The 19,686-nt window shown below is 45.4% G+C and overlaps 8 protein-coding genes across 8 annotated transcripts; 5 read left to right on the top strand and 3 right to left on the bottom strand.

Annotated features, from left to right (window-relative positions):
* Window positions 1-15: 15 nt before the first annotated feature.
* On the top strand, window positions 16-1,217 carry BT62DRAFT_887808 (Dihydroorotase; the record flags this gene model as incomplete). Its single annotated transcript, XM_043182932.1, has 4 exons — window positions 16-138; window positions 192-497; window positions 547-820; window positions 868-1,217. 4 exons carry the CDS (start codon window positions 16-18, stop codon window positions 1,215-1,217), a joined length of 1,053 nt encoding a protein of 350 aa, XP_043042940.1.
* A 25-nt stretch (window positions 1,218-1,242) lies between these two features.
* Window positions 1,243-3,106, bottom strand: BT62DRAFT_945727 (WD40 repeat-like protein). Its single transcript, XM_043187957.1, has 5 exons — window positions 2,756-3,106; window positions 2,584-2,703; window positions 2,437-2,532; window positions 1,940-2,381; window positions 1,243-1,887 (listed from the first exon to the last, which is right to left on the bottom strand). Exons 1-5 carry the CDS (start codon window positions 3,072-3,074, stop codon window positions 1,308-1,310), a joined length of 1,557 nt encoding a protein of 518 aa, XP_043042941.1. The 5' UTR covers window positions 3,075-3,106; the 3' UTR covers window positions 1,243-1,307.
* A 140-nt stretch (window positions 3,107-3,246) lies between these two features.
* BT62DRAFT_1054409 (Isocitrate/isopropylmalate dehydrogenase) lies at window positions 3,247-5,085 on the top strand (the record flags this gene model as incomplete). Its single annotated transcript, XM_043178550.1, has 11 exons — window positions 3,247-3,345; window positions 3,397-3,518; window positions 3,572-3,616; window positions 3,666-3,763; window positions 3,806-3,879; window positions 3,940-4,075; window positions 4,133-4,265; window positions 4,311-4,328; window positions 4,377-4,424; window positions 4,475-4,555; window positions 4,603-5,085. The coding sequence occupies 11 exons, from the start codon at window positions 3,247-3,249 to the stop codon at window positions 4,826-4,828; spliced, it is 1,080 nt and encodes a 359-aa protein (XP_043042942.1). The 3' UTR covers window positions 4,829-5,085.
* On the bottom strand, window positions 4,606-6,806 carry BT62DRAFT_1054433 (uncharacterized protein; the record flags this gene model as incomplete). Its single annotated transcript, XM_043178551.1, has 5 exons — window positions 4,606-5,824; window positions 6,030-6,097; window positions 6,149-6,380; window positions 6,573-6,677; window positions 6,734-6,806. 5 exons carry the CDS (start codon window positions 6,804-6,806, stop codon window positions 5,028-5,030), a joined length of 1,275 nt encoding a protein of 424 aa, XP_043042943.1. The 3' UTR covers window positions 4,606-5,027.
* Window positions 6,807-8,148: 1,342 nt separating this feature from the next.
* Window positions 8,149-9,003, top strand: BT62DRAFT_887106 (uncharacterized protein; the record flags this gene model as incomplete). The annotated part of the gene is made up of 5 exons (XM_043182901.1): window positions 8,149-8,412; window positions 8,470-8,628; window positions 8,668-8,740; window positions 8,793-8,815; window positions 8,866-9,003. The coding sequence occupies 5 exons, from the start codon at window positions 8,149-8,151 to the stop codon at window positions 9,001-9,003; spliced, it is 657 nt and encodes a 218-aa protein (XP_043042944.1).
* A 1,263-nt stretch (window positions 9,004-10,266) lies between these two features.
* BT62DRAFT_684539 (uncharacterized protein) lies at window positions 10,267-12,163 on the top strand. Its single transcript, XM_043181861.1, has 5 exons — window positions 10,267-10,409; window positions 10,463-10,623; window positions 10,746-11,233; window positions 11,339-11,491; window positions 11,847-12,163. Exons 2-5 carry the CDS (start codon window positions 10,482-10,484, stop codon window positions 12,057-12,059), a joined length of 996 nt encoding a protein of 331 aa, XP_043042945.1. The 5' UTR covers window positions 10,267-10,409; window positions 10,463-10,481; the 3' UTR covers window positions 12,060-12,163.
* BT62DRAFT_887804 (uncharacterized protein) lies at window positions 12,161-12,877 on the top strand (the record flags this gene model as incomplete). The annotated part of the gene is made up of 2 exons (XM_043182931.1): window positions 12,161-12,484; window positions 12,536-12,877. 2 exons carry the CDS (start codon window positions 12,161-12,163, stop codon window positions 12,875-12,877), a joined length of 666 nt encoding a protein of 221 aa, XP_043042946.1.
* Window positions 12,878-13,344: 467 nt separating this feature from the next.
* BT62DRAFT_1054439 (uncharacterized protein) lies at window positions 13,345-13,920 on the bottom strand (the record flags this gene model as incomplete). Its single annotated transcript, XM_043178552.1, has 1 exon — window positions 13,345-13,920. The coding sequence occupies one exon, from the start codon at window positions 13,918-13,920 to the stop codon at window positions 13,480-13,482; it is 441 nt and encodes a 146-aa protein (XP_043042947.1). The 3' UTR covers window positions 13,345-13,479.
* Between the last annotated feature and the right edge of the window lie 5,766 nt (window positions 13,921-19,686).

Here is a 19,686-nt window from a genome sequence, read left to right on the forward strand (position 1 = left end):
CTACCCAAGTCTATCATGTCTGCAACTCTTTCTGTGCCATCCCCGGCAGATTTCCACGTCCATTTGCGCCAGGGTTCGCTTTCCCAGCTTGTAACACCCCATGTACGAAAAGGTGGATTTAATCTGGCCTATGTCATGGTATTCCTGTTCCCCGTGTTCAAAAATCACTATCTTTGATCACCTATGGATAGCCCAACTTGAAGCCCCCTATCACGTCGACAGATCAAGCGTTGGAGTATAAGACCGAACTCCAAAAAATTGATCCTCGTGTCGAATATCTTATGACACTTTATCTGTCCCCAGGGCTCACCCCAGACGAAATCCGGAAAGCAAAAAAAGCTGGTATCGTTGGCGTAAAATCCTATCCGAGGGGCGTCACAACAAATTCAGACGGAGGGATTGAGTCATATGAACTATATTATCCCATTTTTGAGGCAATGCAAGATGTCGACATGGTTCTCAACTTGCACGGAGAAATTCCTTCTGATCCAGCTACGGTATAACTTCAGTCTATCATTTGGTAGGTTGGTACTGACTGTTCCATAGAATGTTCATGTCCTGAATGCGGAGCCTCACTTTCTTCCCCACCTCGCTTCGATTCACAAGGAATTTCCGAGATTGCGCATCGTCCTTGAACATGCTACCACGCGAGCCGCAATCGAAGCCGTGAAAGCATGCGGTCCCACCGTAGCTTGCACCATCACAGCTCACCACCTGTCCTTAACTGTAGACGATTGGGCCGGGCAGTCATGGAACTATTGCAAACCCGTGGCAAAGTTTCCTGACGATCGTGCGGCTCTGCAGGAAGTAATCAAAGAAGGTTCGATTTGCGTATATTCAGGTTGGGCTGCAGCTGACGAATGACAGGCCACCCTCGCTTCTTCTTGGGTTCGGATTCTGCCCCTCATCCACCGCACATCAAGTCAACGAGCACTCCTACTCAAGGATGTGCCGCTGGCATCTATACTTCTCCTATTTTGCTGCCGCTAGTAGCCCATCAGTTAGAATCTTTTGGTGCACTTAACAACATAGATGGATTCACCAGTTTATTCGGTCGCAGTTTCTATGGGCTACCTGTAGATGGTCTGCCAACAGTAACGATCGAAAGGACCACAAGCAAAGTGTTGGAAAGTTACACCTTAGATGGTGCGGCTGTCGTGCCGTTCTGGTCGGGGAAAGAGATTGGCTGGGAAATTGTTAGGCTGGGAGATCGTTAACCAGTAACGTCCCCAAATTTTTGTTTGAACATTATCCAGAAGTTAAATGCCGTCTCAAATGATGTCTACAAATCAAAATACATTATTAGTTTAACTCTGCACTGACCAACTCCAGTGCCATCTCTTTTCATCGGGGTGCTCCAGACAATGATGATACGCGTCCACATCAGGTCTCCACACCCTAACGGTTCCATCATCAGCGCCAGTTACCAGTCCATCACTACACCAAGCTACCCCTCCTATATCGCCTTGTTGGCCTTGGAGCTCGACACCTTTCTCTTCCATGGCGAAAGGTTGCCAGGCACTATGAACATCATACAAAAAAGCACTTCCTCGACCCGTACTCCCAGAGGAAAGCCAGCGTCCGCACGGCGACATAGCCAGAGTGATATAAAAGGAGTTCGTCTGCATCCGCTCGTGAGCGTAGCTATTGGACATTGGTAACAACGATGACCGGGTGTATGTGTGTACGCGAGAATCAGCACCTAGTCCAAAGAGAAGTCCAGCTGTAGGACCTGAGCCTTCTGCAAGACTAATTATCCCCCTTGGACGACGCGAGCCATGAAAAATTGTAGGATCCTCGGTTGAAACGAAGAGAGGCTTATGTAGTTTATATTTGAGTATCTTCTTCGAACTCGTCAGGGATCGAACATCCCAGCAGCGCAAAATTCTGTGGGAAAACATCAACTCCTAGCCTATGAAATCCCACAAAGATGACCGACCCATTATAAGAGCCACTGCTGACCAGATTATGTGGTGAGGTATCACTATAGATCAGATTTGTGACTGTCTTAGTAGACGGTGTAGATTTTCGCCGCGTCTTGCTCTTTCCCAAGGGAGCCGGTTCTTCATGCGCTCCGTGAATGGATAAGATAGGTGGAAGCGACTCGCCGTCTATACGACCTTCACCGACTCGAAGGTCCCAAAGGCATATGGTCCCATCTTTGCCGCCGGTGCTGAGCAAATTTGGGTTAGAAGGATCCCATGATATGGATTTTACGGCACTGGTATGGCCACGTAAACGATGAAGGACAGTGTTGGTAGAAAGGCAGAGAATCCGGGCTGACTGGTCGGCAGAAGCGGTGGCAAGGCGTTTATCAGATTCGTCCCATTTGACGTCGAAGACGCCGTTATCGTGGGCTTGTATTGTCGTGTGAAGAGGCTCTAAGAGTTGGACGTCAGCGAAAAACAAGATGCAGTACACACGTGTAGCGTCTACCAGGGTCCCAAGGATCTCCCTTAGTTGTGTTTATGATGTGAATGGTCCCTTGTTCTGTAGAAACTGCCAATAATGTGGACTCGCCACGCTGCGCCGCTATACCAAAATAGTAAGCAAAATGTAGAAGATGAAAGTATTAAAGCTGACCATGTGAATATGAGCATGAATAGGGTAGCGTCAAATGGTAATCGATGCCCGCGGACTGACATTTGTAGACATCGCGTTTGTTATGCGAGACAAATGATTCAAGAATATGTCGCGTAGATACTAAAATGTTCCCGGTTAGAGAGTGTCACGTCAACAATCAAGACAAGCACACCATCGTGTGGTCTACTTCCTGCATGTATCGCGAGATATCCACGAGAGTGAGTGGTCCCACGAATCCTTTCCCTACGAAAGGGAACATGCGGCATTCCATCTTCTTCACAGACATTCTCATCTTCAAGAGGTCTAGCCCTTTTACGACTTTGCAGAGAGTTTGGCCCTTGCACGGATCTCTTCAATTCACTACATTTCGGGGGTGTGGGTAGCGCGAAGGAAAGCCTCTGTTGATATTTCGCTCTAGGTCGACTAGATTCATTAAAATTTGTTCGGTTTTGAAATACGGGTCGCGGCGAAGAGCTTGGGCTCGGAATCATGGTGGCAGGTGAAGAAAGCGGGTGGTCCGATGCCATGGCGTTCAACAGCCTCGCGTTTGGAAATTTCGTAACCAGCGCGTCGCGTTTGTATCACGTGCTATGTATATCGGCTTTATCGGGTTCCGCTTGCAAAAATTTCCTTCCACTGTTGACGACTGCTCTTTTGACCGCTATGTTTCGCACACCGTTACGCTCGATGGCTACGTTGGCCAGGAAGAATCTCACCATTGGTCTCATCCCTGCTGATGGTATTGGTCAGGAAGTTATCCCAGTTCGTCAGTCTGCAATTACAGGATTCGCTCCGATGACCTAGGCATAACAGGCCGCAAGAACCGCCATTGAAGCGGTTGGATCTGACATTCCTTCACTCAAATTCGTTGATTTGGTGGCTGGGTTCGAGACCTTTACACGAACAGGCACTGCGCTACCTCCCGAAACTGTGGAGTCAGTAGACCACTTCACACTTACGATACTATAGAGTATTCATTCATCGCCAGGTCTCTTAAGGAGGAATGTGACTGCGCTCTTTTCGGATCTGTCAGGTGTTTCCAGCATTTTCTTAGTCGATCTTAGTCTTACGTATATTATCAGTTCTCCTTCACGCAAGGTCGTGGGGTATTCATCACCCATTGTTGCGCTCCGTAAGATCTTGGACCTGTACGCCAACATACGACCCGTTGTTTCGGCAAGTTGTCCTTTCCGCTTTACCCGAATTCCGATGCTAATGCCAGAACAGGTGTCCCCGGTTGTCGGTGTCCCTCCTGACGTCGACCTGGTAGTCGTCAGGGAAAACACAGAATGTCTAGTACGTTCCATTCCGCCTGGTCTACCACAATTTCGCCGACGGTTGCGACAATTCTTGCAGTATATCAAACAAGAGGAACTCCGAGTCACCGACCACGGGAAGGAGGCGCGTGCAACACGGCTGATTACTGAGCGTGCATCAAGACGCATCGGTCAAATGGCCTTTGACATTGCGTTGAATCGTCCCCGTCAGGCTAGTTCTTGATTATTTAGCCTGTTGCCCCACGGCTGAAGTTATTTAAAGCATCTTACAGTGATACACAAATCAAATGTGCTGTCTGTCACTGATGGCCTCTTCCGGGAAACCGTTCGCGCCGTCCCAGATATCGAGCCGAAGTATCAAAAGGTTACTGTCATGGAACAATTAGTTGACAGCGCAGTCTATCGGTATGTGCAAACTTATATCTATATCCTTAACTGAGTTATTGCCAGGTTATTCCGTGAACCCAAGTAAAGAAATTTCTCATTCCCGACTTCCTTTTCTCATCGGATTTACAGAGTCTTCGATGTCATGGTAGCACCAAACCTATATGGCGATATTCTTTCGTGCGTAAATGAGTACCAGTTGTCGATGTCTCTGGTTGACGCTCTCACAGGGACGCCGCCGCCGCACTTGTGGGGTCTCTGGGTGTCGTTCCCTCCGTCAATGCTGGCGACAACTTTGTGATGGGTGAACCGTACGTCTAATTATCTCTAGCATGGCTTGCACTCAGCTCTGGTTTAGTGTACATGGGTCCGCTCCTGATATTGTAGGCCAAGGCATTGCCAACCCCGTCGCTTCCATCCGCTCAGCCGCTCTCATGCTTCATCACCTTGGTTACATCAAGGGTGCCAATCGAATTGACACCGCTGTGGATTCCGTCGTCCGTGAAGCTGCTTATCTGACACCAGACTTGGGCGGGACTGCTAGAACTGAAGACGTTGTCAACGAAATTGTCAAGCGGATCTGAGGTTCTGTTTTTCATCTTGATTATCAAACGTCTGCAGTATTCTAATGAATTATGGCTTAAATATGTCAAATGAAAGGGTCTATAGTTGGCCCTACGCCGTAGTAGTGTAAAGCGGCGGGGATGGACCGTCGACCTTGTCATTCTGGCGCAGGTATTTATGAAGTAAGTGAACTTCTCTCCGAAGTTCCTCTATCTCTTGCTACACGTGCAGCCCTACCGGCAGCCCTGAGCGATCTTCCAAGGAGCCTTGATGAGAACAAGGCGATCCAGAGTTAGTGTCCCTTCTCTGTTTTGGCCGTAGACCGGCATCCCCTACTGTCTCAATGCCCGCGAAAGCAGCCTGCCTCTCCACCCTACGTGGGAATCTTTCAGCATCGTACGGAGGCACCGGAAGAGGACGGCGAGTACCTGTGCTGGGATAGCCTCTGCTACCGGTTTTGGAAGCGGGAAGTGGTGGGAGGATCTTCGACAGTCTTGGCAATTTGCTGAGCTTCTCTGATTTCGGGCTATTCAATGACCTTGAGCAATCTGAGATGCTCACTTTCACCGTCTCCTGGCGAGAGACTGAGGAAGGACCGACAATAACGGCTTGTGGTGGAATTTGAATCTTCCTTCGACTGGAACGGTCTCTGTCATTGACTGGGATCATGAAGGAGTCTCTTTGGTTGGGCGTAGACGAAGGGATGATGAGAAATGGCAGATCTGGGTTTCCGGACCCCTTTGAGGTCAGGTTTAGTGAAGGAACGCGGGCGGCTGGAGCAGGGCGGGAGATGCTGATAACGTCCGCACGTTGGAGTATCCTTGCAAATGGTGAATAGGGTTTTTTCTCCGAGCCCACCACAACCCATCGTAAATCTGGATTAGACTCCTTTGTCAAGGAGAGGGTCGAATGCATCCGCGAAAACCATGACGCTTGAGGACCATCATTAGACGAAGATGAGTTGAAGGATTCATCTTTGACCCCATGTTCGACCACGTCCTCAATCCTACCGCAGTCTCTTGCCCGTATCCAGAAGACGTAAAAAAGGAGTGCAAAAAGAAGCGTTTATAGCGTTCGTAGATGGGTAAGCCCAATCGAATTGGGACTGGACCATGTATCCGCTTTGCAATCGCATCCAGAGTGTCTTATTCCGTCGAAGGAGTAACTGATGTCATGTCAATCAAGCCGGCTTAAAAAGTTTCTCTATAGACTGAAACTTACCCAGATGGCGACCGGAAGAGAAATGAAGACAACTAAAGCCACTGCGATTGCAGCAGCCTGCTTTTAGACTGCCATGAAATTAAGCGAAGAATTTTTGATGCATGGATTGATAGACTCACGAAGATTGTGGAGGTGTATCCGAAGAGCCTGAAGATGAAGTGGAGGATAAGGCCATGGAGCTCGGTACCCCTGACGTATCTGTAGTTACGGTGGCATTGTCGGTAAAAGATAGCGCGTAATCAATTTGTAATAGCCCTCCTTCGGCACTGTTAACCAACGACAACATATGATCTCCGCCTCCCAAGTTATCTGCCTGAAACAATGATACACGGGTTTCATAGGTGTCTCTCTCTGCAGAAAAAGGTGGAGAAACTATGTCGTCAATTCGAACGGTATAGTTCCTATTCTGAGGGCCTCAAGTACCGAAAACGGATACAGCATCACCTGGGAAGCATTATCAGTTGCCGAGACGTATATGCATAATTATATGCACCCTGGGAGGATGACATTGAATCATCGTATTTAGAAACAAGGCAGGCTTACTGAGAAAGTGTAATTGACTGATGCCCCAGCTTGAGACGTGGAGCTGTAGCTTGATAAATCGAAGAGGATAAAATAGAGGAGAGATGACGAACTGCACCAACGAATCTGTTGGTGTACGTGGAGCTCAAGAATCTGTGAATAACGAGAAAGTTTATGCACACAGTCGATATCAACCGATGCGTCCATGTTCTTTACTGTGATAGTATGCTGGGGCTTGCTGTAGACCAGTGGCATCAAAAGAGAAAGACTTCACAGTTTGTTTTGTAAAGTGATGATGACATAATCAAAGTCCGGCGAACTAATAGCGAGGTATTCCGACTATGCCTGAACAGCTAGCCGCGACGTCTCGAGTCTTTTATGAACATACTCGGATTGAAAGCCCGCCAATCAAACGACCGAAACCGTCCCAGGTGGGCTGCTGTAACGCGACAGTATCGGACTTCACTCCCTGACAGAGGTCCCCGTGTCCAAGTCGCGAGGCGGCATCGGTGTGTCGAGGATAAAGCGCTAGGGGAACGTCTCCGTCGTCGTTGATCGGCCCCGACCCATATGATCAAGAATTCGAGAATTTCGGCGCTCTGTTCTTGACCATGATGTTAATATCTTCCGGTCGCTGTCCAGACAATTCTTTTTTCGGTCTAGAAATTATTTTCTGTGCCCTTAGCTTGTGGAATTGTTCGATACAGAGGCCATCGCCGGTTGAACGGTTCACAACGACTTCGTAACAGCTGACAACAATTGTTGATGCCGGGACAAATCAGCACCAAAAAGACATCAGAGATGTTTTGAAGGGTCAACCCTTTTTCCAGTTGAATTTAATAACAAATCTCGCAGTAGAACTCAGAACGATAGTAGGTACTTCCAGTTTCTTACCCCACACTCGCTGCCCTGGCCATCTGCCGATCTGCCTTCGTCAATGTTTGGAGCGCTAAAGATCACAATACCGTATCTTGAGGCTTTTCTTCGTCTTCATTCTACTTTTCCGCTCGGCGGGGTATCTCACCCGTCTACTGTACAGCCTCCATGTTCGAGCGAACCACGATAGAGCTGGCTTTCGTACCTGATATGTCGCATGGACTGGACGCGGCCCTAAGCTCATTGAAGTTGACAGGTTCTGATGAGGAGATACGCGTACCATTTCTTTTCCTACGGCCGCTCCGCCCTACTAAGCGTATGCGTATGCTCGGCTCAGCCACTCATATAACGTAGAAGAGGAACGGATCCTTCTTCCTAGGACGATCTTTCAAGCCTACACTTGAATCGATCTTCTGTCTGTGTGGCGTTCTAGTGTCTGAGGAACAATGGATCCTGGAGGCCAGCGAGTTTCAAGTTCAGTTTCACCGGCCAGGGACTTCAGAACTTATGTCACTGGCTGCTTTTGCCCGCCAATACCTTTTGCTTTACATAAATTGCTTTCATGTTCCGTACTCAGGTACTGGCTGCGCCGGCAGATGGTGAATCCTTGAATAGTCAGACTTATGCTGTCACCAGAATCTTTCTCTACAGTATAAAGTCGACCAGAATACCTCTTGTTCTCCAGCTTCTTGAGTTCCATTCCAGGGCTTCAGTTCATACAATGCATCTCTCCTCTATCCTCGTAACCACTACGGTCGCCCTGCTAGTCCGTGGTGCAGACAACGACACCACTGCCGACAGCACCACTGTATCGTTGAATGCTACGGAAATTCAAATTTTGGCCGGGGTTACCACTAATCTCACGGCAGAGGAATACTATGGCGCTGCCATCCCGCCTTGGGATGATGATTGCACGCCCGGATGGTACTATGGTGACTACCCTGAATACGTGGCCAACCTCACCATACCTTGGCTTAAGGACGGGGTCAGTTTTGCTGCTTCGAGTTTCTTTCACATAACACTGATACAAGTCTTGTCACAGATCGTCTGCTGGTTTCTTGATTTATTCCAGTCACTATCCGACTATGAGTGCCCCGAGCCTGAAGGCTCTGCCGCCGATGACGGCTACACAGAGGTATTCTCCAACTATACCGGGGCTGTTGAAGGAAGCGACTACTTGACCTACGGATTGGTCGACACTGTTCAGGGCGAGTAAAGTGAATGTTCAATATCGGAAGAGTGTTTCTCAGTATACCTTATTTTAGATTGCAAGGACATGTGCGACAGCGTCGATGGATGTGTCTATATTAATTGTAGGTGGTTTTCTTTCTGCGTCTATCCACAAGCTGATTTTATTTCGCACAGCCTACCATGATGTTAATGGAAAGGTCCGTACCAAAAATCACAATACTGGCAAAAGAGGCTGACTTCGCCATAGGGCGGCAGTCCTCTCTTGACATGTTCTTTGTTCAGCAAATGTCATAGCATTGCTGATGCCACCAACGTTGGTGGACAAACGCAGACCGACGGCTCCATTGACTACATCACCGACAGTGAAGGGTACTGCAAGGAATAATTACTCCATTACACAGAAAACCTAAACTGACCTGTATCATAATTAATATTTTGGGTAGTCGTCCACGTACCCATTCCACGTTCTCCTTACTGAGCCTCTCGTCGACAATGAACATTTTTATAGAAATCCAAGATATATATTCAGACTCGGCAAGCTCTACCCAGAGGAAATATCAGATATGCGACACAATTGAGTTGGCTAAATCAAGGGTCCATGATACGAGAAAACAGTCAAAAGCAAGCCATGACCAAGGTATACATGCAGCCACGCAACGAGAAATGGCTCGCAGCAACTGCGGAGAAGCTTTGCGAGGTCAGGTGTCGTCTCGAGGCTTCCGTCCTCTCCTACTTGACACAGCTGGAGATGGAAGCGGTGGAGTCACCGCTCTCGATATGCCAGTGTGAATCTCAAAACCCTTCTCCCCGACTTCTGTTTTGCCCCAATACAACCATAACTGAAAACCAAGGATGCCATTCAACGCCAATGCCAGAAGAAAGCTACCCAAAACTAGCCAATCCCCCACCTCCTGCAACGTCGTAAACAGTCTCGCCAAGCATCCCATGATCTGTGACCAGACAGCAAATGCGGAAAGTTGTCCGGTTGAGTGGGCGCGGTAGTTTTGCCGTATTTGCGGCAGTTTGGAGAAGATAGACAAGGGAAGGGTAGAAAGTTGCAGGAAGGATAGAATTCCTTCTGGGACAATGTCCAGTAATACTGCAATGAGGAGCATCCCCAGGGATACCGTTGCGAGGTTGGTGTTGCGTCTGGGAGACCGAGGGGAGTAATAAATGATGAGACAGGTGATGAGTGCATTTTGAATGGTTAAAAACAGGTTCTCGCCATATGTGGAGAAAGGGAACTCGTTTCGAAACGAATAGAAGAGGTTTATGGAGTAGGCAAATGTTTCGAAGAAAAACGCGGTCAGGGAAAGGCCTCTGGCAGAATGGGCGCGCAGAATCAGTAATAATTGAGGAACCTTCATGATAGATCCTCCAATAACAATTCCGACCCCAAGGGTTTTGGATAGAGCATATTTGAGACAGTGAATGTCAGTGACGGCGAGATTCTCAACCAACGACGCGTAGCATTCCTGTCCAACGACGGAAACACCGAGATCACGGATGAACCATGGTAGATTCTGGGTAATAGTGGACATCTGGCCTCTACGAGAGAAATCTAATGAGTGAGGGCTTTCTCTCAGTAAGAATATGAGGCAGACATGGCGGTTACAGTGCAAAACTTTTGATCGGGGTCACCACGTGGCCGGGATCTGCCTCGTGTCGCGATGCGATCTTTTACTTCTCGATGCCGCTGTGATGTTGGTACCCATTGTCCTCATCATACCCAGGGCGCTAAACTTATTTGCATTCTGCCTGTCCCACCTTGGGAAAGATTTCTATTTTTTGGTATATGCTACTCCACTGCTCGCTCCAAGCCTTTCGGATACAACTCTGACAAGTTAGCGCGATTCTGTCAGTATGGCCAAGAACAAGAAAGGAAAGCAGAAGCAGCCGGACGAACAAATGCATGAAAAGCAACAGGAGCCTGTTCCGGTACCGACGCCAGTACCTGCTTTCGATGCCAAGGACAATGACGCCGGTGGGCTGATGGACCTAGGTGGTGAGCTCTCCTGTACATCATCTGTCGTCACTTGATTTTTCGGCAATTGCATGTTTTGAATCAGTGATGGATGGATGGGCGCTAAACATAGATGGCTCACCATCCAATCCATCGATATACAGGTGGTCTCCTGGACGATCGTCCGGACCAATGGGGTGGTGGCGATCCTGCCAAAACTGGCGGCGGTGCTGGTAGTGATCCTTGGCTTGAAAACTTCGACACTCAGATGCATGGAGGTCATTGGGGAGCTCAGCCAACGCATAGACCTCTAGGCGCTGCACAAAATAGGCGAAACTCAGTCGCAGCATCTACTGGATCAGCCTGGAAGCAGGTCCCGCCCGCAGGAAAGGGTCCCGTGCAGCCAAACGACTTTGCGGCTGCTTGGCCTGATGCTGGCGGTCAAGCATTCGATGATGGTGGCTGGGGCGGTGGTGCTGGCGGTGGTGGGGACTGGGGAGACGAGGATTCTGAGAACTACGATAGCGAAGACGACTACGAGGAAGAGCCGGTACCCAATCATCGTCAGCCTCCACCACCGCCACCAAAACCTGGGGCACTTCCCGTGGCCAGCTGGAGAGGCTGGAGCGAGGAAGCGAAACGGCTTTCCAAGGTAACCAACCCATCTTCTTTGCCTACAGGGCCGGCTGGGACCAGAAACATCCTGTCGACCCAACAGCACTCTCAGATCTTGAATTCTTTGCTCAATACATCACAGCCAAACAATTATGCTCGATTTGCTACCCAAAGTCCTGCCGCCCTTCCCAAGGGGTTTCCGGGGCTGGCGAATGCTCAAGCGCACATGATGAAGCAGGGAAATCCTTACCCTGGGCAGGCCAATCCTTATCCTGGAGCTGCTCAGCAGAAGAGGGTTCCCCCGCCTCCTCCTCCACCGCCGCCTCCACCAGCCCAGGAGGCAAAGAAAGACAAGAAGAAGGACAAGAAGGAAAAGCACAATGATAAGTATCAGGCGCAGGATAGCAAACACCGACGGCATAAATCTGAGGCAGACAATTGGGGCAGCGGCGGAGGCAACGAATGGGGTGATGGCGGTGGTACTTGGGGCGATGGTGGTGAATGGGGCGGTGGCGGTGGCGGTGGTGACTGGGGGGACTCGTGGGGCGTTGGAGGAGGAGGTAGCGATTGGGGCGGTGGAGGCGGAAAGGATGGTTTTGGTGCAAGTGCCGGAGGTAAAGATCCGTGGGGTGTTCCGGTAGCTGGAGGAGGCGGTGGAGGTGGCAAGAAAGACGCTTGGGGTACTGGCAGCGGCGGTAATGATGGGTGGGGTACTGGTGGTGGTGGTAATGATGGCTGGGGTGCCGGCGGTGGTGGAAACGATGGCTGGGGTGACGGTAGCTGGGGTAATAATGGGGTTGGTGGAAAAGATGGCTGGGGTGCCGGAGGAGGAGGAGGAGGAAACTGGGGAGAGTCGGGAATGAGTGGTACTGGCTTCAGTCCCATTTCGGAAGAAGATGAAGAAGACGACTATGATGATCCTCGGCGTGTTCATTTTTCTCCCAAGGCAGCTTTGAAGAGGATGATGGGAATTGGACGCCGTACTCCAATACCGCCTACGCAGAATACCAGCTATTCTCTACCTTCCAAGACCCTCACTCACGCGTATAAAGGAACTACCGCTGCTCTTGATTACGGAATACCGCATAACAAGATGAATGAATATACTAACGTCAAGTTCATTGATTCACGCGGTGCCGCATTGGACGCCGTCAAGAACGCGCTCTTTGGAAGGATGCGGAAGGCGAAAGAGAGGATATACTGGGGGTTTTCGCCAGACATTGACGAGCGCGTCTCGTCTGTCATTTCGTGGGTACAGGTTGTGAATTATTCTTTGGGCTCATACGGAGTGCGTTCGAACACTGTTCACACGTGAAAGCCGCGCTAAAACATAACTTAGCTTCATAGATTTCTTCAAAGTCAAGAAAGAGGTGCTCTGTTCGTTAATGCGGATTTCAGGTCTCCAAAAAATCCTAACGAGCCGGCTTTTGACTGGTTGACGTTTGATCAACTACAAAAAACCCGAGACAAGATACTTCAAGAGTCTGTGGCCTTCTACGATCCCGCTGTTCAGGTTATTGTCTTCATCTTTTTACCTTCCCCATCCGGTAACAGTGTCGCAATGTGGCGCCGAAAGATCAATGTTCCCAACAATATACGACTGATGCTGCAGGCTGAGATTAGCCTGGTATTAACGGGCTTGAGGAAAGACAAGGAATACCTTGTTCATGTAGACGAGTGAGTATGAACTCGTTCATCCTTATTTTCCTGGTTCCTCACCAGAACATGTGTAGAATACCCTCGAAACCAGCTCCGAATAAAGGTTCTGCCCATCCTATTCAGGCTCCCTTGTATACTGCCCCTGACCTGGCTAGGCAAATGGATAAAATGCAAAGGCCAAAAAGATGGTGGCAACTCTTTTAAGTCATACTCAGATATCTGTCAATTATGCTTCGTCATTTTTGCTTTTGGTGGAATAGTATGCTATTTGTAAAGCTTATTTGTTTGATACGGCGTCGTAACCCCCTCTTGTACACGTTAGCTGTTGTAGGTACTCGTAATCATTGTACAGATAGACATAGGGGGAAAGAATTTAGATTCATATATGTACTGGGATTCCTGCGAATGAACTGATATCGTTCGTGTGAACTATTTGCTGTCTGCGGCTTGTGACTTGAGTTGATAAAATTCATTCGATCTACAAACAAACGCCTATACGTCTGCGACACTCTACATACTCCCTAAGGTCTCTTTATTTTTCCTGCGCTGTGGATGCTGTCCACTGGTCCTTTCTACAATGGTAGCACAGCTGCTGGCCTTCTTCCTCTTTGCATTCCCTCCTGTTCATTGCATCTTGTGGGGCAGTTTTTCATCATCTTTGCAATCTGAACACTCCAAACCATCAGTAGCATAGGTTGGATTGTCAACCCATTCATCATTATTACCATCCTCCTCTCTAAAGACCAGCACCTGCCTTGGTACAGTGATACTGATGTCTTCATCAGGTAATAGTCGGGTATCATCACTATATGCTGTGTCGGCTACACCTTGAAAGGCAAAGAACAGATCATCATCAGGATCCTCTGTGGCATAGACCCAGTTAAAATTCTCATTCTGAGGAAAATTTGGCTTTTTGTACACTTTGCTATACTTGTAGGCCAGAGCATTCTGCAGGTATAGAAACTGCTCCATAGCAGGCTTGTATTCCACAGGCAGGATATCCTCCACACCTTGGAAATCTGCAGAGACAAGGTGGTGTGGAAAGATCAATTGAATAACTTGCATTGTGGTTCATGTGATGTGAACTGTGCTTCAGTGTATGTTGCAGGTATAGTTGAGAACAGTGCATGCAAATTGATCCAGAAAGGAGATTTGACATCATGAAGGTAATTGTGCAGAAAGATTGGTTTCACTGAGCCCTGCAGAGACTTCCCATGCACTGCCTTCACCTCTTTGACAGGCAAGAACTTGTATTCTGTATCTTGCACTTCTATGGCCATGTAGACTGGAGTTCCCTGTCAACAGCTTTGAATTTGAAGCACAAACAGTGGAGAAATAGATGTGCACTGTTTTCAGGTTGTTTTTTGGGCCCTCAGATAGGAACTTTTTCAAGTATTGAAGATCAGATATCTTTGCTGTTCTATGACAGAGGAGAATATTGCTGATAAAAATGTCCCAGTGAACATAATGTCCAGTAAACATGTAATGAAGACCTGCAAGGATTAAGTTAATGATGATAATAACACTGCAGTAATCATGTTACCTTTCAGTGCATCAACCAGAGCCATAGACAAGACATTTGAATGCCAAACTTTGCTAAGAGGTGTGCCAACATCTGCAAACACTACTTGAACATGCTTCCTGCCTTTGTAAAGTCATTGCAGTCTTGATGTAGCCTTTGAGTTGGCATAGCTCCCTCCTGTTGGCACACCAATACTTGTGCCAGATAAGATTCAGCTGCTCTTCATTTTGGTTCTGTTAAGGATCACCTGTTTGCTTGTCTCCAATGATGTGTGAACAAGCACTGACATGTTGTTGCTGTGGCCTTTAGAGGTCTGTACTACCTTGCACTGCAAAATCTATTGGAGGTTATCCACATCTTGATGTTGAGTTTCTGCCATTCCATATTTTTCCTACTTATTATTTATCTTTTATATACATACTCCAGTTCTTACAGTTTTTCATATAAAAGCCTTGCTGTAGTTTACATGATACATCAGTCATTCTACTCTTGCTGCATATGACTGAGGTATGTCTACTTATCCTGACCATTAGCCACTTGCTTACTTTTGTCTTTCATAGTTCTTACAAAGTATCTTTTGTCATTAGGTTATAAGGCCCTGTGGCCTATAACTGATTCAAAAGACTACACAGCATTATTTTCAACTCAAAAACATTCATTGAAACAATATACTCTCTGACACCTACCAATTACACAATCAGTAAACACTCTCCACGATGTTGACAACCATATCTAGAGTTACCATACTTTCTGACACCATTAAACACTTTAATAGGAAGAACTATGCTTCATGGACACTTCAGATATCTGCATTGCTGAAAAGTAAAAGTCTGTGAGACTACATAGATAGAATGATATTATGCTCTACTGTCCCTGCTGCTCCTGCAAGTAGATCTACTACTACATCTTTACCATCAGACTCAACCCCTGTCTACTCTTCTGCTCCATCTCATGATGAGTGGCTTTTTTGAGACCAGCTCACACTCTCTCAGATTATTCTCAATGTTCTAAACCCTATTGGATTAGATGTGCAGATTGATGAAACTATAAAGGAATGCTAAGAATAAATATGCTCTAAACATGCAAAGAAAACTGACATGACATTGTAGGTATTCAATAGCTGTTGACAGTAGAATAGAAAGTCATATTCAGAAAGAGAGAGGTGGAAGATAGGTTCTAGTTTATGTACAGTAGGTACTTATATACTAGTATTCTAATGAATGGCATATGTGAGTAAGACAAATGATAAAGGTAATGATGATAAAGACAATGTAATAGACTCAGCTAAGACTTCTTGTGAAAGACAATGGGTACATGCAGCAGCATGAAATCCTCTACAGCATTGTCAGAGACAGAAGTTTCACTGAACATCATCAAATTTGATAGAACCACTGATATTTATATTTATATTACTGAACTACATATTAAGGCACATGCAATTAATGACCTCTAAAAAACTCCACTCACAGATCAGAAATTTCATGGAGTCATCATATGCTTCATTCTCCTGACTAAGAACTGATTAATCATCTTACCCAGTCTTTATCAGATGGCCACATCCTTAGATATATTCTTGCATCTTCAAACCCATGCTGCTGTGCTATATGCCAGTAGTAAGAGTCTCTCACAGTCTCAGGCTCTTGCAGCTAATGTTTCCATCTTTGTAAACAGCCATGCTCTATATTCCAATCTAGGCTGTAAGGCATATGACTGATCAAAACACATTCTCAAAAATTACTATTGGTCTAATAGAAGCAAGAAGAGTCAGTTTCTGCTAAATTTTAGCTAACAAAAATGTGTATATTAGGTTGCATCCACTCTCATAGCCAATTTGACTAGGCACTTTGTGTTAGCAGCCACAGCCACCAATCTCAGAAATGGGAATGGGACATTCAGAAATAGAATCATTGCTAAGAATGGCATGACAGGTAAACAGTTGTTTAATGGAGATTTGCCATTTGAGTTTGAGAGTAATTATGACAACATGCCTGCTCTTGTCAACATTGAGAGTGATGACAAAGAGGAGGAGAGTGATGATAATGCTGGAAATATAGTCTGTGACATTAAATCTGCAGAGAAGGCATATGTTACCACTACTTTTGCTGGCTGCAAACTCAATATGATGCTCACCTTTATAGACTTAAGTGCAAGTGACTACTTTTTCAAAGACTGAGAGGATTTCACAGACTATAAGCCTTTTGTCTATCATACAGACTCATCTGCAATCAAGAGGAAGAGTTTATTTGACATCCTTGGAATAGAAACTATATCAAAGGTTTTCAATATCAATGAAAAGGAGATCAGACTAACTTTCAAAAATACACTGCACTCACCCTCTCTCACTGCAAATCTCATCTCTATCAGCTCTCTTGACAAGGTTGGTCTGTTCACTGTCTTTTCTAAAGGGCAAGCTATTGTCAGTGATAAAAACAGCAATGAAATAGTTATCAGGAGAGAGTCAGATAGCATGTATGTTCTTAATGCTGCTGTGCCAAAAGCAATAGCATCCTGCTTGTCATCTATGTCTCTTGTAGACTGGTACTATTGTCTCACACACATAGACCTATCCAAAATCATGGAGATAGCATCTAAACAACTTGTAGATGGTTTAATAATCACATTCAGTGAACTCACTGGCTATTGCAAAGATTGTATACTTGCTTATCATATATGTCATCCTTTCAATGAAACTACAGACTCCATAGTGGATCTATTTGAGCTTGTTGCAACTAATTTATGGGGACTATTGAGGACTATATTGGTGAGAAGCAAAATCTACTTGATGATCTTTGTTGACAGTGAGACTTTATACAAAGCAAGAGAGTTTTTGGCAGATAAATCAATGCTGGCAGCCTTTGATAGATTCCAGAAGATGGCAGAGACCCAAACTGGAAAGAAGATCAAGCAAGTTTGTGCTGACAGAGTGCTTATAAGAGCAAAGTAGGCCAAATATTGTAGTGACTATAGTATTATTCTGAAGCTGACTACTCCACATTCCTCTGTACAGAATGAGTTAGCAGAATGAGTGATACATATGAAGATGGAAGACACATATGCTCTGCTCAGTGACTCAGGGCTTCTTGACTGTTTCTGAGCAGAGGCTGCATCTATGTCCATCTTCATCCAGAACTTAGCTCCATCATGTTATCATCCCAAAAAGATCTCTGCTGAGTTATTCACTGATTGTCACCAAGACCTCTCCCTTCTGTGCATATTCAGATTCACCTGTTGGACTAAGAAGTCAATGACAAATGGCCATCTTGTAGACAGCAGTAGCAAGCTTACTGATTGATCAGTTAAATATATATTTTTAAGATACACTAAATTGAACTACTGGATAATCAATCAATCAGACTGAGTTTTTGTTTTCTGTGATATTATTTTTGATAAGAGATTGACCCACTATTATGCAAATATTCATATGCCTGAGAAGGACTCATCTACTACTCAGCCAACACCTGTATCTGTTAGACCCAAGTTGCATGTGACTATAAACACATGATAAACTGACATCACTTTGCACTTTGAGTGGAACATCAGAGTTCACTGATTGTAAATAATAGTCATGATGCTTCAAGGCCTTTAGATTGGCTTGAGAGAAGATGGTATGATAATAAACTTTAGCTCAAAGCTGAAGATTACCAGCAAGAGCAAGCTGTTTTAAATACTGTACAAGTTGTAACTAATAATAATACTACCTATTATGTGTTGTTAAGTCTTTTATGCTTGTTGTCCTTGAGCATTGTTACCATATATAAAAGGTTGATTGTGTGTCATTGAGCAATACTATCATGTCAAAAGACAATAATGGACTTAGCCAGTTGTGATGACTAAGCTTTGTCTCACAGTCTTAAGCACTTGTCTTTAGCACTCTGACTAAGCATAAATAGAGGTTAATCAAGGAATAAAGTGAGAAAATCATAATATTACCCCCTTCTTAAGACTATCATCTCAATAGCTTAATTTAGAGATAATTCATAGTCATGTATGGCATTATCAGCATTTATCAATTTTTCATTAACTCATTGATTGGACTCCAGTCTGTAGCCCTTCCAATTAACCAAGTAGTCAATAATTATCATTATATCACCCTCTTTTGCTTGAATTTTTCATAGTTTATAGTTCAGTATCTGATCAACTTCATAATATTTCTTGTTGTTGATCAGATCTGATGGTGATGGTGGCAGTTGTTCTTGATTAGAAAAGGTGGGTGTGACATATAGTGTTAACAGTGACTTGTTGAAGACATTGTGGATTTTTCAAGTAGTGGGTAATTGCAGTTTATATGCAGATTCACTGACTTTCTTAAGTATAGAGAATGGATCTGTCCTTTTATCAGACAGCTTTCACTTTGGATGTGGGAAATGAAGGTTGGTGATATCTAACCAGATCTTATCATTTGCAGTATATGTGTATGCTGTTCTGTGATATTTGTCATATTATGCTTTCATTGTAGATGCTGCTTTTTTTAATGCAGATTTAGTTTCGACATGGATCTTCACCATTGTAGTTGCAAAGTCTAAGGATATGGAGGTTGTAGTGTGGTGTCATCCTGTCTGGCTGATATGGAGATGTCACCTGTAATTAATAAAGAATAGAGTCTTGCCAGTTGCAGAATGGACATGGTTACTGTGTTGGAAGGCAGCAAGAGCTAACTATTCCATCCAGTTGTCCTGTCAATAATTAATAAATAAGTGAAGGTACTTTTTGACCTTCTGATTTGCTCTCTCAGTCTGGCCATCAATCTGAGGATGGTATGCCATAGAGGTATTTTGTTTGATATTCAATAGCTGGTATAAGTCATCCAAGAACTTAGAGATGAATTGAAGGCCATGGTCTGAAATGATGATCTGGGGCATTCTATACTTGGCATAGACTTTATCACATAAAATTTTAGCCCATCCTTCAGAGGATAGTTCAGTCAAACAGATGATTGAGATGATGGCTTTTGAGAATCGGTCTACTATGATAAGGATGACATTATAGCCATTGCAATCTGATAATCCAGTGACCATGTCAACTGAGATATGAGTCTATAGTGATGATAGTACTTCATTAGGATGCAGGGGTACAGCATGAGGCTGTGTTGATGACTTTCTTCTTTGGCACACTTTACAAGCTTTGACATATTAAATAATGTCATTGCCCATTTTTGGCCATCAGTATTCTTGTAATATGAGTTTCTTAGTTTTAATGATGCCCAGATGATCTGTAGTTGTATGGTTGTGACAGTTGGTGATGATTTTGCCTCAGAGAACTTGGTCTCTTAGAATGTAAATTCACTCATCATAGCAAATTAATCCTCCCTC

Source organism: Guyanagaster necrorhizus (genome assembly GCF_019112545.1).
Source record: "Guyanagaster necrorhizus MCA 3950 unplaced genomic scaffold BT62scaffold_6, whole genome shotgun sequence".
NCBI lineage: Eukaryota > Fungi > Basidiomycota > Agaricomycetes > Agaricales > Physalacriaceae > Guyanagaster > Guyanagaster necrorhizus.